Below are 17,010 nucleotides of genomic sequence, written 5' to 3'. Positions count from 1 at the left end.
TAAAAAGCAGAGCGCAGCTCTGTTTTGTTATGGAAAACAAAAAATAAAACCACAGTGGACAGACAGGCTTATGCCATTGGAACCACAGGCCTTTCATCATATATAAATGAAGGGGCTGTGAAGGCTAGAACATCAGGTGGCCTAGGTCCCAGGGGTTCACCTGACACTGATGAATGGGCACCTTCTGTTTTTATTCCACCTGAAATACTGTACTTCTATCTTGCCTCAGAAGTAAGGTAGGAAAATTACAAAGTTAGAGAATGACTAACTTTGGAGTTAGCCTCCAAACTGATTTCTGACTAAGAGAACTCTCCAAATAAAGGGGCTTAGCAATGAGTATCTTTTCATACATAAGGAAACACCTATAATTTCCTCCTATTCATTCAAATTTACCCCAAGTTATGGTGAATATTGGATTTTAATATAACCATTAGGAATAACAATATTATGAGCTTCTAAGGTGTGAGACGGGACCCCACCATAGAATTCAGCTGAATATGCAATATGACAAGATAAATAGAATAGCATAGATGAGGAATATTGAGCTCCTTGAAATAAAAAGTTTTTGTTTAAAAAAGAAAAGCTTTTGTTTGAAATCAAGGCACTATTAATCCTAATATCATCATTATGGTGTGAACAAGAGGTATGGAGGCTCTGCTTAGAATGTGTGCATTCTTTATAGAGATAAGCATCTTCCAAAGGTCCTTGAAATACTCTACATGCCTAACAGTCAAATATTGAATAAGGCAAAGCATGGTACTATGATGGGAGAATCTGTCATCATGTTGATTGTGCTCCCTAGAGTCTTTTGACCCCTCTGTCACCACTAATACCAGGCTCTGTGATATACTTCAGGTAGCCCAAGGCTGTATCATAATTGAGGTTGACAAAAATCAATGTATCCTCAAAAGTTTGTTCTTCTTTGTTGACAGGGAAATATAAGGCTGAATAATCAAGTAGATAGCATCAGCCCAATACATCCAATAAGAGAAAATGAACCAATGAGCAAGAAAGCAAACAAACAAATGAGAACCAAAAAGAAAGTGGACTAAGTGGCTGCTCAGTCTGTAGTTGTATCTGGAAGTGCTTTCAGCCCTCAGATATCTCACGGAAACTTTCTCAAGGTGGTTTCCTTAGTCTAGAGTCCATGGGGATTTTTTCAAAGGTTTTTAATTACACATTTTGGTTATTTTGGAAGAGTCTTGGTTTTGTGGCTCAGCCACTCTATGTCACTGCTACTTAAAAGGCATGGGAAGCAAGTTTAGGAGACTTGTAGCCTCCCCTCAGTTTCTGTACTCCACCAGAGGGCTCTAGACCACTGATTCTCCATTTGACACTCCCTTCCTTATAAAGTCTTGCAGGGCCCTTTCTGGGCTCAGTGTTCTCAGTCCCTCACAGTATCTTATATCAGAAGAAATTTTCTTTCTTCCAGGCATCAAGCTATATGCTCTTCCATAATCTTAAGAACACTTAACATCACATATCTTCTGTGAATCTTTTTCAAAGAAATGGGAACGAAGGAGCAATTTACTTCTTTCCTTGTCTTCATTCTTTCTTAAATGCCATTCTTTAGCCCATAATTTTTTCCTTTATCTTCAATGTATCTGTTGCTTCTTGTTAAGTCCTGAGTCTGACCACCCTTGTGTATGTGTTTCTATAGTCTTGTTTAGGTTAGATTGTAAGCTCCTAGAGAGCAGGAACTCTATCTGTTGAACTACTTCTTCATAACAAAGGACATGATGTACCTTTGCTGTTGGTCAGATGTTGACCAGATGTGGCTATGTATTACTGAAATATTAATTACCAACAGATTTATAGCAAGTAAAAATGAACCATAACCTTTTTCATTGGCTTTCCTCCTTATTAAACTTGCCTACATAGAGGTTTATTTGTTAGACATACTTTTTACAACATATTAGCCAATTTAACCAGAGTTAGATAACAATTTAGCAGAAATAAGCTTCTGACCCCCAAAACCCCCTTTTTTGATCATTCTAAATGTAGTTGTCCAGAAATTAAAATATTTAAAAATACATAGATCTGATATGCAGAGAGATTTACTGCTGTATGCCCATGAAATTTGGGAAACTTAGCCCTTTTTTTTAAAGATTTTATTTATTTATTTATTCATGAGAGACACAGGGGGGAGAGAGAGAGAGAGAGAGAGAGAGGCAGAGACACAGGCAGAGGCAGAAGCAGGCTCCATGCAGGGAGCCCGATGTGGGACTCGATCCCGGGTCTCCAGGATCACGCCCTGGGCTGAAGGCAGGCGCCAAACTGCTGAGCCACCCATGTGTCCCGGAAGCTTAGCATGAAATGAAGTGATTCCCATTGAATATTTTTACAAAATTATCTCCAAAGAACCTCTAAAGCAGGAGTTTTCCAAGAAGTTGGATGTGTTGCATTTGAAAAATGAATTTAAGAAGATCTTGGTAAAAGTTTAGAACTTTTACCACATACTTAGAGCAAAATACCCCATGGATAGTACACCACCAACCTCTGGACTCTGTGAGAGACATGGGCCATAAACCAGCATATTTACTTCTTTTTCCTAAGTCTACATGCTAGTCAAAAATGTTGGCTTTAGGGATCCCTGGGTGGCGCAGCGGTTTGGCGCCTGCCTTTGGCCCAGGGCGCGATCCTGGAGACCCGGGATCGAATCCCACATCGGGCTCCCGGCGCATGGAGCCTGCTTCTCCCTCTACCTGTGTCTCTGCCTCTCTCTCTCTCTCTCTGTAACTATCATAAATAAAAAAAAAAAAAAAAAAAAAAAATTAAAAAAAAAAAAAAAAAATGTTGGCTTTAGAATACATGTGTGATCTTACAAGGAATGGTCCCAGTCTTATTTCATTGAATTGTAAGAATCTAATATAGAAAGTGAAGTTCAATTCATTAAATATTTATTGACTACCCACAACACTTTTACAATGCTAAAGAACCAAGACTTAGTGAGGATGTTAGCATATTCTTTGCCCTCAGGGAGTCTTATTGGGAATAGCAGTGGTCACAGATATAATCATATAATCAAAGCACACTCTGATAGAATAGCTCAGAGCCTAGGTCCTAACCCCTAATTACCCATAGGATCAGGCAGGTCTTTTGAGAAACAGGCTGGGTCAGAAAGATGATGAAGGCCTTACTAGAACATGGGCCTACTATTACCAGATCCTCTCATTTTCCCAGCAAGAACGGCATTTATTATTTTTATATGAATTCCCTAAGATTTAAAACACTGCATTGGGATCAATAAATTTTATCAGTAAGAGTCAGAGTTGGTCCATAGTCCACCATCTGTATGTGACACCTGAGTTAGACCTTAAAGATCAATTAACACACCTTATTTTATAAACAAGGCCCAGAAGTGGCTTATCCAAAATGATACAGCCTCCCTGCTTGCATAGATTTGCTTTAAAAACGAAATAACAAACAAACAAACAGAATCAAACCAAATTGCTTTAAATGATGTGTAAGATCATTTAAGCGAAGGATGATAATAAATTCTATCCCCCAAAATATTCTTAGCAGCTATGTGAGTGGACTCATTTCAAAAGTCCAGAGATGGTTTGCAGGATTTTAGAGCAATCTGAACAGGGCTGAATTGCTCCCGAGCACTTTCCAATAGCAAGTCTGTCTACTTTATTGCAGGGCCCAGAGGTTCCCCCAAGACCGCCTGATAATAATTTGGTATTTGGAGGCTCCTATGTCACTGCAGGAACTAAAGGAGGCTAAATCCATACCTGATGAAGGAGAAGAGTTCTATGGTTATCTGCAAATTCTGGCCAGACAACATCTTGACGTCACTCCTTAGCTTCCATAACCTAGCCAAGCAAGAAGTTGCCTTCCAAAGAGAAAGCAGTGTGCTCTAATGACTAAGCCCTCAAAATGATATGCCACTTTAACTATAGACCCATCTCCTCGATCAATCAGGATGGCAAGATGGAGCTGAGGAGCTCAGCAACATCAAGTCTGGAGTTGGTCTTTAATTCAACTAGTCTGTGTAGACGTGTCTGAAAACCACGTCATCTGACAGCATGGGGTGGTTTCCCAGTAGGATTTACAAACTCGGCTCAAGGGCAGCCGTGTGCTATCCTCTCCTTGACTGCTGAGAAACATTTTGACAGGGTATACCGGAAACACACCTTCTGAGCTGAAAAAAAGAAAAGAAAGAAACACTAACCAGCAAAACCCCCGAATCATCCATCTTGGGTTCTTTTGAAGGGTGGGAATGCGTTACAGCTTCCCCTGCAAGAAAAACAAATGCTATAGACTTATTGTCATCCCCAAATGTGTGTCTTTCCTAGAGCAGCCTTGTAAATTAGCTAAGGTCCTAGGCCTGGGGCCAGAATTAAATTAGAACTGTCTCTAAATATGAACTGGGTGTGTCTGTCCTTGTAGCACATGCCCTCTGTGAGTATGTAGGGCTGTAACTCCCTGTGACAGATGTGTATGAAGAATTCTGACTTTTTCTCTTTGATTCTGTTTCCAATGAAAAGTGGATATTTATTGATTTCCTGCAGAGTGTGCCATACTTCCCCAGGTATTATAGTTCACATGTGTGTGTATGTGTGTGTATTCTCATCGGTTTCATGCTTATTAGGCAATTATGTAGATAAGCACAGATTCATAGACCAGCTAAGACTGGGGAAATAAGACATAATAAGGAGAGGGAGTGTTTTTAACTGTAGTTGGAAAGATCACACAGGGCACTCCTCCCTCTCCTCTTAACTGCCATACCCACACCATCATTGTGTTGCCAATAAGGGGAGGATTGGAGGTAATGTTTTAAACAGAGCTGCGGAGGTTTTGGACATATTTCCAATGTTACTTTGAGTCCACATGAGCACAGATTAAGAATTATGTCCAGGACTCCAGGAGCTCATTAGATCAAAGGATGAGAGTACTGAGAGTTTCCCGGGCTTCTCTTCAGACTTCACGACACCCTGTTTCCATGGGTCCATTTTGATGGTCAGGGACAGGATTTAAAGCCAGGAAGAAACAATTGCTTTAGCACTCTTCTCTATCTTTTGCCTATTAATTTTGTCTTCCAAAGTAGATTTTCTTCTAAGCATTTAATCGGCCAAGTAATAGCTGCTTTGGGAACTGTTTAAATCCCCTTGAAGGCTGTGACCTGCACTTTAAAAATAAGCTTAGCCCATTCTGCCCAGCGTGAGTATTAGGATGGAGGGAGAATGCAGTTATTTTAGGATCTTTAGAAACTGCTTCATTTACAGCCCACTGGGTTGACAACTCATCCCTTGGGGGTCTCCGTGGCTCGAATGTGCAGGTCCCAGTGTAATTCTGTCTCCTTCTCGGTGCCATGGTTCCCCATGGCTAGCTAGAACAGCTGGATATCATATTCTCTTTTCAACTCCAGGGGAGATGGCAAGAAGCTATCAAATAATGCTTAAAAAAGCAATTTGAGTTTCTCAGAAGAAAGGAAATGAACACATGCTGCATAATTACATTTAAAATGTAAGCCATGTTACAAATTCCACAGACATGAAGATTCGTTAGCAAATCAGTTTCAAGCACACTTACAACCGAGTAAGAGATAAGATGTCATTTTATTAGCCTTTGACCCCTGGGTGATATTATTTGTTCTCCAAAAAGAAACGCCAGCTGGTTATAGGATAACTGGACCTCCTAGAGAAACTACTCCATAATGGCTAAAAAAGGGAAAATGAATATGAATTTAGGGGGAGACACTTGTAGTAGGATTCTCAGAACTGTTTTTACTTCCACCCCATTGACCAGTAAGATGGAACTACAGATGCCCCCCACATCAGATATTTTAGTCCAATTCCACCAAATCATCCATGATGTCCTGGAAGTATGCCAGCAGATGCAGGATCCTAATGCATTTGTTCTGGGCATTTTCCAAAGCCCATCCCTACTGGAGCGTGGGTACCAACAAGATGAATCGAGTCAATCTGCCACCCCCATTTTGGTTTCCACTGGGTCACTCTTGCACATGCCAGCAGACTATGGACTGGGGCCTGCTCAGCAAACACAAATGCAGGAAAGCCTCTTATATTGCTGAGAAGCTCCTGCTACCCAGATGCTTCGAACAATTAAGTGCTCCCTATGGTTAAGCAGAGATGGCACAATGAGAGTTCTTCTGGGATATGACACTCAATCCTATATGGCAGCTTTTATAACAGAGAGCAGCCTTTCTCTTTGTGAAGTGTAGATTTTTCTCTGTCTTTACTCATTCTGCCAGGCCGAGGGTAACCCACCATGGCTGAGCTTCTTTTTAGATCACCCATAGTCTGAGAATCCATGTTCTCTTTATGTTCACTGATGTTGTAGTTGGCTGTTTGTTTGAGCTTGGGAGTTGTCACTTTTCTTGAAGAGTGGTAAGATGCATTTGCTTCATACCACAGACAGGAAAGAATTGGAGGAAGAACTGCTTCTTCGTTCAGCCTGATAGCCAAGCACAAAGGCCTTTTTGCTGCTAGGGCTCAGCTCTAAGTGGGAGCCCCCTTGGGGATCCATGTTAGATCCCTGCTGCCCTCTGTCTGAGCCTGCTCCCTTTTGCTGAGAGAAGGCTGTGTCTTTCTGAATGGTTGGCCTCCTCAAAAAGGGGAAAATTAGAAGGCAGTATTTGTGCTTAAAGGGAAAAGGAATGTCGGTATTATAGTGACTGCCAGGACTAAGGCTGTTCCTAGGAACAGGACAGTCCCAGGAAAAGCACAATGGATTGGTCACTCGAGGTGGTATAGGCCTGATGATTTCTGCTGATAAGACAGAATTAAGTCTTAATTACCTCAAGAGCCCTCAGGTGCTGTAAAATGAGGTACTTTAAAATATAAAAATAAATAATAGAGGTAATTCCAACAGTTAGAGATAGTGGCTGATAGAGATAGTGGCTGATATATTGGAAAATATATATAGTCTTGTGAATATCCTTTGAATGTGCTGTGATATAAAGTCTATTTTTGCCTCTGCCTTTATTTGTACTGGGCTTTGTTCATAGTTCTGTAGTAGTGGCTCACACTAGGTAGATCGTACTGGAAAGTCTGGAGGAGGCATGTTGGGTATATACTTCCAGTTTCCGATTTCCAATTTGCTTGGTGGTACCCAGAGGCTAAGCTAGGCTGGGCGGCCGAACATGGCTGGCCACTTCAGGCTGGTCTAGAGAAACCCTAAACCCAGAGGTGTTCGGTTCTCACATGCTGAGTGTCAGAGAGGAAATGAGGATGATGTCTCGAGCTGGGAAGATTCTGGAATTCAGAGGCTCTTTGTTCTGCCAAGGCAATTTGATAGCTCAGGTTTAGGGTCAACACTTTCAATGACTCCAAATGTGGTTTATTGCTCAACTGAAGCAGGTGATAGATAACCTTTTGTCTCCTGGTTGTTGGCCCTAGCCACCGCATTCCTCTCAAGGACCTTAGTGCACTGAACCTTAAGGACCAGGCTGATTACATCTAGAATGTTTCTCATTATTTAGGAACTGCCTTTCTTCTACCCAGGATCCCCCATGCTGTGCAAGGGCCTCTGGTAAGTCAGAACTTCCCTTTAGTCATTCAGTCATACCTAAACTTGATGGAGTTAGTTGCCCAATGATCTCCAGATGTTTTATACTGAAAGGCTTCCTCTTCTGGTGACTCAGGCATGTAGGCCTGGACTGGCATTCTGGTGAGGGCACCTTTATCAATAGTATGACAGAAGTATGTCAGTGTTGGTATTAAGGTTGACAGATTCTAAAAAGGAGTTCAGAGTAGAAAGATTCCTGTGAATTGTAAGAGATTAGACTGGTGTGAGTTTGAACCAAAAGAGCGGTGGAGGGGGAGGGAGATTTCTAGAAAGAAAACAAAAAGCTAATGCCTAGTGTATAAATTATTCTTATCAGTTACTGTACATGCTATGAATATGTGTAGACATCAACATTCTCTATCCTGTTGCTACCATTTTGCACATTTATTTAACCATGCCTTTGACCGTGGTGTGTTATGGTGAAAACCAAGCTCATTATTAGGTAACGATGACATGCAGACTGAGTGCCATAGTTCTAATGTTCTAATAAAGTAGCTGATAGAGAGGGGACAGGATAAAATCCTATGCTATCTAATTGTATTGAAAGAGTTAGCCTCCATATTAGGGAATGAATGCCCTTACTAGAGGAGATTGCATGATGCCTGCTTGTAAAATAAGCAGAGACAGTACCATGGAGCTGCCACCTGAGTTGTTTTCCTGCACGAATGGTGGATGCCCAAGTCCTCACACCCCTCATTCCCACCCCTGCTCCTGAGCAGGGTTCCTTGTTGGAGTAACAAAAGTTGGCCTTCAGTCTGTTGCTAAAAGAACAGTGAGAAATTCACTTGTTCCCTGGAGATGGGACTCAGATTTTTACCTTCTCTTCGTTGAGCACTAACTGGTCTTACAATGTCTCTATCCTAGTTTATTTGCTCCTTCAGAACCCCCTCTGCCCCTCTCACATGGCCACCCTCCCTCTTTGTCTGTGCGTGTTGGGGAATCAGGAACCAGGATGCTAATGATTACATCACTCCCAGGTTCCCGTTTCCATTGGTGCCATTTGCTGAAACCCACAGAAGCGGATGTGCAGCCATATCACTGCTTGAACTTATTTACAGAGGGCCGCTGGTTCCTTTACAAGAACCGTAACTTTGGGGGTGTTTCTTTCCTTCCTAAGAGATTTTGTTTGGAGTTGATGGTAAAATTCCTCTACTTGCATGTGAAGCTTGTTTTCCTTGAGCCCTACCTAGACTTTTCAACATTGATTTGGGAAGAGGAAAACACTCATTTCACTAGTAAGATATCAGTGATGGGTCACTCTGCCTTAGATTACTGAACTCCTGGGCCTGGGAAGGGAAACAATGGAAAGGTAGCAAAGGGAGTAATATTGTCCCTCACTTCCAGAATCACGCTTCTCTTTTGGACTCAGTATATGCTCTGCTTTTTCCTACATATCGCACCCCAAGTTCTAGTTGAAGTAGATCCTAGCCAGATTTGGGTTTGTTAGCTGATACATGGGTATGGTCCTTGGTGTTAACATCTCGGTGTTGTCTTTTGTTCTCTTGAAGAGATCTGTATTGTTGAGGGCCAAGCTTCTGTGTGAGGGCAGAGCTCTGGGAGGGGTTGTTGGGTGGGGGGTGAATTCATGTAGGCCCACATCCTCTTCCCATTTTGGAAGAAAGGGACTTGGGTGGATATGGATTCTGGTTCCATAGAAGATCTGGGTGTTGGAACCATCCACTCTGTGAGGTCTCCCTGCATCCCCACCATGGGCAGTGAGCCTCTGGCAGCTGGGCACCTGCTCACTGCCTTCCAGTGCTGGTCTCAGCCCTTCGGCCCTCCAATGCTGGATCACAGTCTCTGTTGACTGCTACATCTTGTTCCACTCCATTTCCCTCTCTCCTTTGATGCAAGAGAGCAGACCTAAAACATGACTTGCATTCTTCTACTATGTTCAGAGACTCCAGGGCTTGTCTATGTATGAATGAACAATGAGGTCTGGAATTCTCCATTATATAGACATGTACATGGAATTGAGATCTGTTGTATTGGAATTTGTGATGTAGTTGATAATTCAGAGGCAAACACATATGCCAATAAAAACAAGTGTGAGACCCATGCTTCTGTTGCCTCCTTTTGTCACCTACCAATAATTATTCTTACATGGACTTGAGAATTGAGTATCGGGGTTCTGAAAAGCACCACAAATGGCTCCCTAGAAGTCCCCACTGGTTCCTGTGTAGGCCCCAAGCAGACTCTCTCTGCTTCCATGCAACTCCCTCTGTACCCAGGCAGGGCCAGGACTAGGGTAAAGCAAGTGAGGGTCTCACGTAGGGCACAGAATTTAAGGGGGTACCAACAATCTCAGAAATCCAGATAAATAATATTTTCATGCCAAAATAAAGGACAAAAAAGATATGGGCACCTAGGGGACTCAGTTGGTTAAGTGTCCAACTCTTGATCTCAACTCAGGATCATGATCTCAGGATCATGAGTTCAGGCCCTGCATTGGGCTCCATGCTGGGCATGGAACCTACTTAAAAATAAAATAAAAAGGGGATCCCTAGGTGGTGCAGCGGTTTGGCGCCTGCCTTTGGCCCAGGGCGTGATCCTGGAGACCCGGGATCGAATCCCATATCGGGGTCCTGGTGCATGGAGCCTGCTTCTCCCTCTGCCTATGTCTCTGCCTCTCTCTCTGTGACTATCATAAATAAATAAATAAAAATTAAAATAAAATAAAATAAAATAAAATAAAATAAAATAAAATAAAATAAAAATACAGGAGAGAAAAATAATGCCAAAAAATCTGCAAGAAAATACCAAACCTTAAAGAAAGATGGATCTGAGAGGGCTGGTACTAAGTGCATTGAGTCCTATAAGTTCAGGGTCAGAGTCTGTCTTTCTTTAAAATTTTGATATTTTTTTCATTATAGCTATTTGCATGAATTTTTACTTTGAAAAATACCACAGTAAAACATTATGCATCTCAGTCACTGCAATTTCGGGTGTTCCCTTAAATTTTGGGCACAAGACTAGAATCTCTCCCCACAGTGCTCGGCCTGTCCGTGAACACAGGCTCCTTTCTGACCTGGCTCCTGTGTAAACCCCACGATCGCAAAGCTCAGTTTTGTATACATGAATGGCTGGGATGCTTAGCGCTAAGTCTTCTCTCCCCTCTTGTATTCCTGGTCTGACTGTCCTTCCCCACCCAGCCCATCTGACTCCGGACAAATATTTCCCTGATGCCCTTTTGCTCAGCCAGCTCATCATCACCAGCATTAATATTTGCAGAGACATCCACTCTCGTCTAACTACTGCATTTTTTGTTATATATGTGACTCTCCAGAGTGAGGGAATGAGCAAGGCTGCCAGAGAGAGAGAGAGAGAGAGAGAGAGAGAGAGAGAGATTCTTTTAAAAAGGTAGAAAAGATAAAAGGGTCAGGGTGTCTTCTTGGTAAATTTGGGAAATAATGTAGGGAGGCAAATTAGATGAAAATCCAACATGCAAGTGAAACTCCTTTTTTTTTTTTAAGTGAAACTCCTTTAAAAATGTATTAGATACTGCTTTATTTTCCCATGTTTGGAATTTCAGTATTTCTTTTGCTAAATTAAAGATATAATATTTGAGGTTTAAAACACTTAATTTTCACTTAACCTGTTCTTTAATGTCATGAGCCCTTTTTGTAAAGTCTGCATTTTTATTATCCATTAAACAAGCAGTATCTAACACCTTTCATGGGCCAGATCCGATGACCTGGCATTTGCACATTGGAAAAAAAACAAAAAAACAAAAACAAAAAACCATGAATCCTTGTCAATCCTGCAGGACAGGTATTATTGCTTTGTTTTACAGGTGAGTAAACAGGGGACCAGAGAGGTTAGGAGGAGAATTAACAAACCCAAATTATACCCCTAACACATGGGAGAGTTAATACTCGCCCTGATTAGCTCCCTGAATTCTGGCTCTCTTTCGTCTAGCCTAATGTTGCTGCTGACCTTTTCCAAAAATAATGTCTAGCAATTTTCTAAGTCTGCAAGAGGAATTGTGCTGTTGGCATTGCACCTTTCATGTGGGTTTATCAAGGTATGCTGAGTATATTAACCTTCAAACATAAAAGCCAAGGAATGCCATAGGAATGCCATATGGTGGGTAGTGAACTTACTGTTTTTAAAAAGGAGCCAGTAAAAAAAATAAAATAAAATAAAAAATAAAAAGGAGCCAGTAGTCTTTGACTCCAGGCCCAGTTTCTGTTGTAAGGATTGACCCAGTGCCTCCTGGGTCAAGAGTGAGTTTTTCTCGATGGAGTCATTACTGGAAGTACTAAATAATCATGAATAATTGGCCTTATTCCTTAATTAAAATCACACAAAATCCCACTTTTTCCCCTTCCCCACATCCTTTTTTGTTTTATTTCAGAAACTCTTTGGAAAAGCATCCAGTACTATATACACCTCTGACTCTTTCTAGAATGCCTTCACTCTTCTGAGATTAAGACATGTTTCCTAGGTGAACTTCATGTCCATATTTCAGAGGCCAAAATTCAAAGAATGTCAAGTGTTTTAGCAGCAAATGGAGGTGCACACATTTCCTGAGTTTCTGTAGGCAATGCTGTAAGGGTTGGGGTACCCACAGTTCTCGCCTGGTCACCCCTTTCTAGAGAGGCCAAGGGGACACAGAGGCTAATAATGCCTTCTCACTGACCATTCTGCAGGCAACCTGTTTTGATGCCAACCATTTGTAAGCATCTCATAAGGCAGACAAGTCACTTTTCTGGCTCACACTCTATGACTCATTCTTTTGTTTTCCATGCAAAGATTCCTGTTTCCAAACTGTCTAGTTAAAAGGGGTCAAAATTCTTATAGATATTTAGCTTTGGGAGGGAGGTCTCTTTGAAAAACATGAGTCAGCACTAGCAAGTGGCATGTCTTCCATGGGAAAAACACAGGAGTTTCATAAGGTCAGGGAACATCAAGGAGCTGAAAAACACCTGCTTTGTTATAGGCACATATGCTTATACACATTCATATATGTGACCAGTACCTCATATTAGTTTTTAGTAAGTAGAGTAACTCATGTTCCCCAAAACATCATGAGTCTTCACTAGGCTTGACGAGTCCAGATGAGTTAGAATGGTGAGGTTAGCCAAAATGTACACATTCTTTCTTGACTCAGTGTTTACTCTATTGTCTTGATAACTTAGAGAAGACCAAAGTATGCATTGCTTTACTGCAGTTTGAAGTCCATTGTGACAAATAATGATATAATCAAAATATTATTTATTGGAGACCTGTAAGCCCCATACCACCCCATCTGGGCTGGGCTCAGATAGCCCTTTGGGGTTTGTGGAGAGGTAACCCAATAGCATCTTGGAATGAGATTTCCATAACTGGAATGAGATTTCAGAGGAAAGGGGTTGAAATACTTCCAAAGAGAGAATTTGATGGATCTTTTGCTTCCCCTAGAATGGGATGAGGGTTGTGTGCACTTCTGCATGTACCTAGCTACATTTACCAATATGGAAAATTTGCCCAATGAAATAAAATAAAACAAATCTATGACTACTAACATTTAACATTGAAACTCCAGGATGGGGCAGGGTACAGAGGATGGGGATAAAAGTTCAGAGTAGGCTCAGCGTATGTAATCATACATCTCTGGCAGAGGATGAATGTGTATAATCAGGAAGTCACGTCTTACCCGGGAATCCAGTGGCAGTAGGTCGCTGAATGATATTGAAAACTGCAGATGGAAATACTTATTGACAATTTTCTAGGTTTCTAATCATGGACTGTTCAATAGATAAAAGTGCTTTGGCATCTCTGGATTCTAGAACAGGGTCCAGGACGTGGTAGGTGCATAATAAACATGATGTATAACTGAATGAACAGATGAAGGGATAATTGTATCTACTGTATTTGTAATCTGAGGGGAAAATGCATCTCTACTTCACTGAGTGTCAGGCATGGCTAATAAGTGAAATGCTCCTCTGATTCTGTTGGAGCAGAAATTAGGCAGCCTTCCCATTTGAATGGCATATTATCTACCCCTGTGGCCATGTCCATTGGGTTGAAAGCTTTTTTCCATTCTACCTCCCAATTGGTTTACATCTTGAGAATTCTCCTTTATGGTTTTGTCAAATGGGTTTCAGAGAGGATAATGCTTTATGTTTTGTATTATGAGATAACTTCTCAGGAGGTCTCATGTTCAACTTCCAAAGGTGACTTTATGGAGAGAACTGGCCACAAGAGAGGCACATAGAGGCTTTCAGAAGGAGACCAGAAAGAGAAGGGATATGAAGCCTGAAAGAAAATAAATTCTGGGAAAATGAGAATAGACTGACCCCAGAGATTAAAGCAATGGCCACTGGGAAGATCTGAAGTTTAGGGACCAAGAAGAGGCTGCTTGGAAAGTTGATTGGGGTGCCCTTTGTTTAAAAGAAACTCATTGGGTGCCTGGGTGGATCAGTGGGTTAAGTGTCCAACTCTTGATTTTGGCTCAGGTCATGATCTCAGGGTCGTGAGATCAAACCCTGTGCCCTGTGTGGGGCTCCCCTGCGCATGAGCACTTGAGCTCTCTCTCTCAAATAAATAGATAAATATTAAAAAAAAAAAGAAACTCAGAAGGTTCTAGGGAAGGGGAAGAGAGTTTTCAGGGATAACTCTCTAGGTGTGTCAGAAGGCTCCTTCCTGGGACTAATATGTAAGTTTCAAGTGACTTTTTATCATGCAGTTGATACATGCCAGCCACTGTGCAATGTGCTTACATATTTTATCTCATTTGATTTACACAGTTGCCTATGCAGTAGGTATTATTATTACCTTAATCGCACAGTAGAAAAGGATAAGGCACAGAAAAATTAAGCAACTTGCCCAAAGACATGCAACTATCAGGCAAGAAACCGGTTTGAACCAAGGCAGCCCAAGTCCAGGGACTGTCATCTTACACACATACTGACCTAGCATCCGTCTCTCTGCCTCTGTCTAGCCAGCCTGCCAGTCCTCTCTCATGTGCCCCCCAACATGCACCCATGGGCCCACAGAGGACTTGAGGCAGTTTACACTGGGAATTTAGCTAATTTAACTAATGAGATGGTATATCTACAACTTTCTCATTTTGCTCAGTCTAAATCCTGAAATTACCTCCTATAAAAAGTACTTTTTGAATTCCAAACAGCCTGTGACAACACAGTAGAGAGTGATCTTAAATGGTGAAGACCAAAGTCTCAAGTCTTTGATGCAGAGCTACCCAATAATAGCTGCGTGGCTTTGGGAGGTTATGGTAGAGCCACCCAGTGGCCTTCTGTTTGAGCTTTGGCCAGCCTCCTTCTCAAATACCCAGCAAAGGCACCACTGTTGGAGGAGATACTTACCCATTTACCCTTGACATTGCACTGGCCAGCTAGTCAGCCAGCTACTGGTAGTCATCAGCAAGCAGAAGCTTTCAGGTTTGTGATCCTCACTGTATGGTTCTGTGTGAGTATGTGTGTGTGTGTGTGTGTGTGTGTGTGTGTGTATGAGAGAGAGAGAGAGAGAGAGAGAGAGGGAAAGAGACAGAGACAGAGAGGGGGCAGAGAGAGAGAGAGAGAGAATAACTGGAGATTCTAAGAATCAAATCCTTACAACCAATATCTATCAAAATTGAGTCATTAGAAGTGAAGCCAGAAAATCTGCATTGTTAAGAAGCCCCTAGATGATTCTGATGTGTGTTCGAGTTTAGCATTGTTGCTCCAGGCCAGATTCATTATGGAGGTTTCCAGAAGGACCATGAAATTTGGTGATATGTGGAGACAAGCACCCTAGGGACAGGCTTGTACTTTTGTTGCTGGTGAGTTTCTCCTGGCTTTGTCTCCTTTGCTGAAATTCGGCTACCCTCTCTGGTCTGCAAAAAAGGAAAAAGTTTTTACAGGTCTTTCTGAATGTGGAGATTATTTCACTCATGATGGGTTAGGATATAGGAAATGGGATTTGGAGGGGAGGTAGCACAGGGCACAGACTAAAAGGCATTTAAGGAATAGTCTTGTTGTTCTAAGCCTAAGACCAGGGTCTTCATGAAAAAATGACTCCCATTTTTAAACGTTCAATATGTAAATTGGAAATGTTCAATATGGAAATATGGACCTTGGTAACCAGATGCATTTATGAGTTGAGGGTTTCCCATGTACTGACAATGTACTGGACACAGTGAAACAGGTAAATGAATAACAGATTAAAAGAATTTCTGCTTTGTTATTTCGCAAACATGTCATAAAATTACTAAAACATAAAAAATCCTAAACTTTACTAGTTGGGGAGTAAAAGATCTGGTAGTTACTTGGCGAATTTTGTAATCCACTTAATCAATAAAATGCAGAAATGCCCAAATTGAGTCAATTTAGGCTCAGCGCTTCTGATAATTCTATATCTAAATGATAAGAAACTTAAAGTTTACTTTAGAAAGTCAAGTTCACAAACTCAGTTAATTTTATTCAGAGAAAATATACCACTAATAAGGCAAAATGGGAAGGATGCTAATTGCTGAGTAACTTAGTACTTGTAGTTTAAGGAATTATTGGGTATGATTTCATCCCTCCCACCAATTCTTAAGTTTCTCCTGGAATTTCATCTTATGTTATTTGATCTGTGCAACATAACATAAGAAGAGATAATAGGATTTAAGGAGAGAAGTGATTGAATCACTGTGTCCCAATAAAAAGTAGTCAAATTGCATTTTGCTACATAATGAATTCTGCTCCAACTTACTTTGACATAAATAAGATTGGGTAAGAGAAACCAGAAGTAAATCAAATAAATTAATAAAACTATCAGAGCTGCTTCAATTTTGTCCCCCTGACAGCATCTGCTTATTTGTATAATAAAAGCTGCTCTTATAAATTAAAACCCTGGCCTGCCACTCAGTTGAAAGCAAAAATTTAAGGAAGAGTTAACAAATTCTGGGACCATATTAGGGTGCTTTCTAATTTCTCCAATATCAGTAGTCCCTTTGAAAACTGAAATTTGAAGCCTAGAAGAACAAGATTCAACTTTCAGCTGGACTTTCTTTAAAAAAAGAAAATAATAATAATAATAATAATAATAATAATAAGATTGCAGATACAGACATGGATATAATATTGATGATTAGCAGTTTTTCATATTTTCTTAATTATACACATTTACTGAACATGAGGAAAGTTTTTCATTTTGTCTAGACGGAGGCTGTGTCTCCATTGGCATAATGTATCATTGTATTTGTGAGTCTTGTGCAAAATTGAATTTGCATCTCTGCCGCCACTCGTAGGGAGTTCATTATCTTTCAGTATAACCACTGGGAAAAATACAATTTTCAGTGTTTAATGAAACTGTGGTCTTCTCATAATGTTTATGATGCTTGAGCAATTTGTTAGGCACAATTTATCACAGACGCTTAACACTAATTATATTGTGTATAGTGCCAGTAAGGGTGATTGAAAATATTTCCCTTATTTAATATATTTCGGTGCAGATAGGATATTTTGCATCTACACTATTATTTGTATTTTTTAGAATTGAAATGTC

At 40.9% G+C, this 17,010-nt stretch overlaps 1 protein-coding gene across 12 annotated transcripts in view; it reads left to right on the top strand.

The window, feature by feature from the left end:
- The window catches only part of NTRK2 (neurotrophic receptor tyrosine kinase 2), a 329,574-nt gene that overhangs the window by 186,447 nt on the left and 126,117 nt on the right, over positions 1 to 17,010 (top strand). For 2 of the 12 annotated variants that reach the window (XM_072836224.1, XM_072836213.1), the window contains one exon: positions 3,646 to 9,594. The exons of the other annotated variants lie outside the window; for them this stretch is intronic. In XM_072836224.1, the coding sequence (XP_072692325.1) occupies positions 3,646 to 3,674 (29 nt within the window). In that variant the 3' untranslated portion in view covers positions 3,675 to 9,594. Of the gene's footprint in view, positions 1 to 3,645; positions 9,595 to 17,010 lie in introns of those variants that run through there. 12 annotated transcript variants of the gene reach the window in all.

Source organism: Canis lupus, chromosome 1 (genome assembly GCF_048164855.1).
Source record: "Canis lupus baileyi chromosome 1, mCanLup2.hap1, whole genome shotgun sequence".
In the NCBI taxonomy this organism is placed as follows: Eukaryota; Metazoa; Chordata; class Mammalia; order Carnivora; family Canidae; genus Canis; species Canis lupus.
Note: the sequence above shows the minus strand (reverse complement) of the source record. Positions and strands in the feature narration are given on the sequence as shown.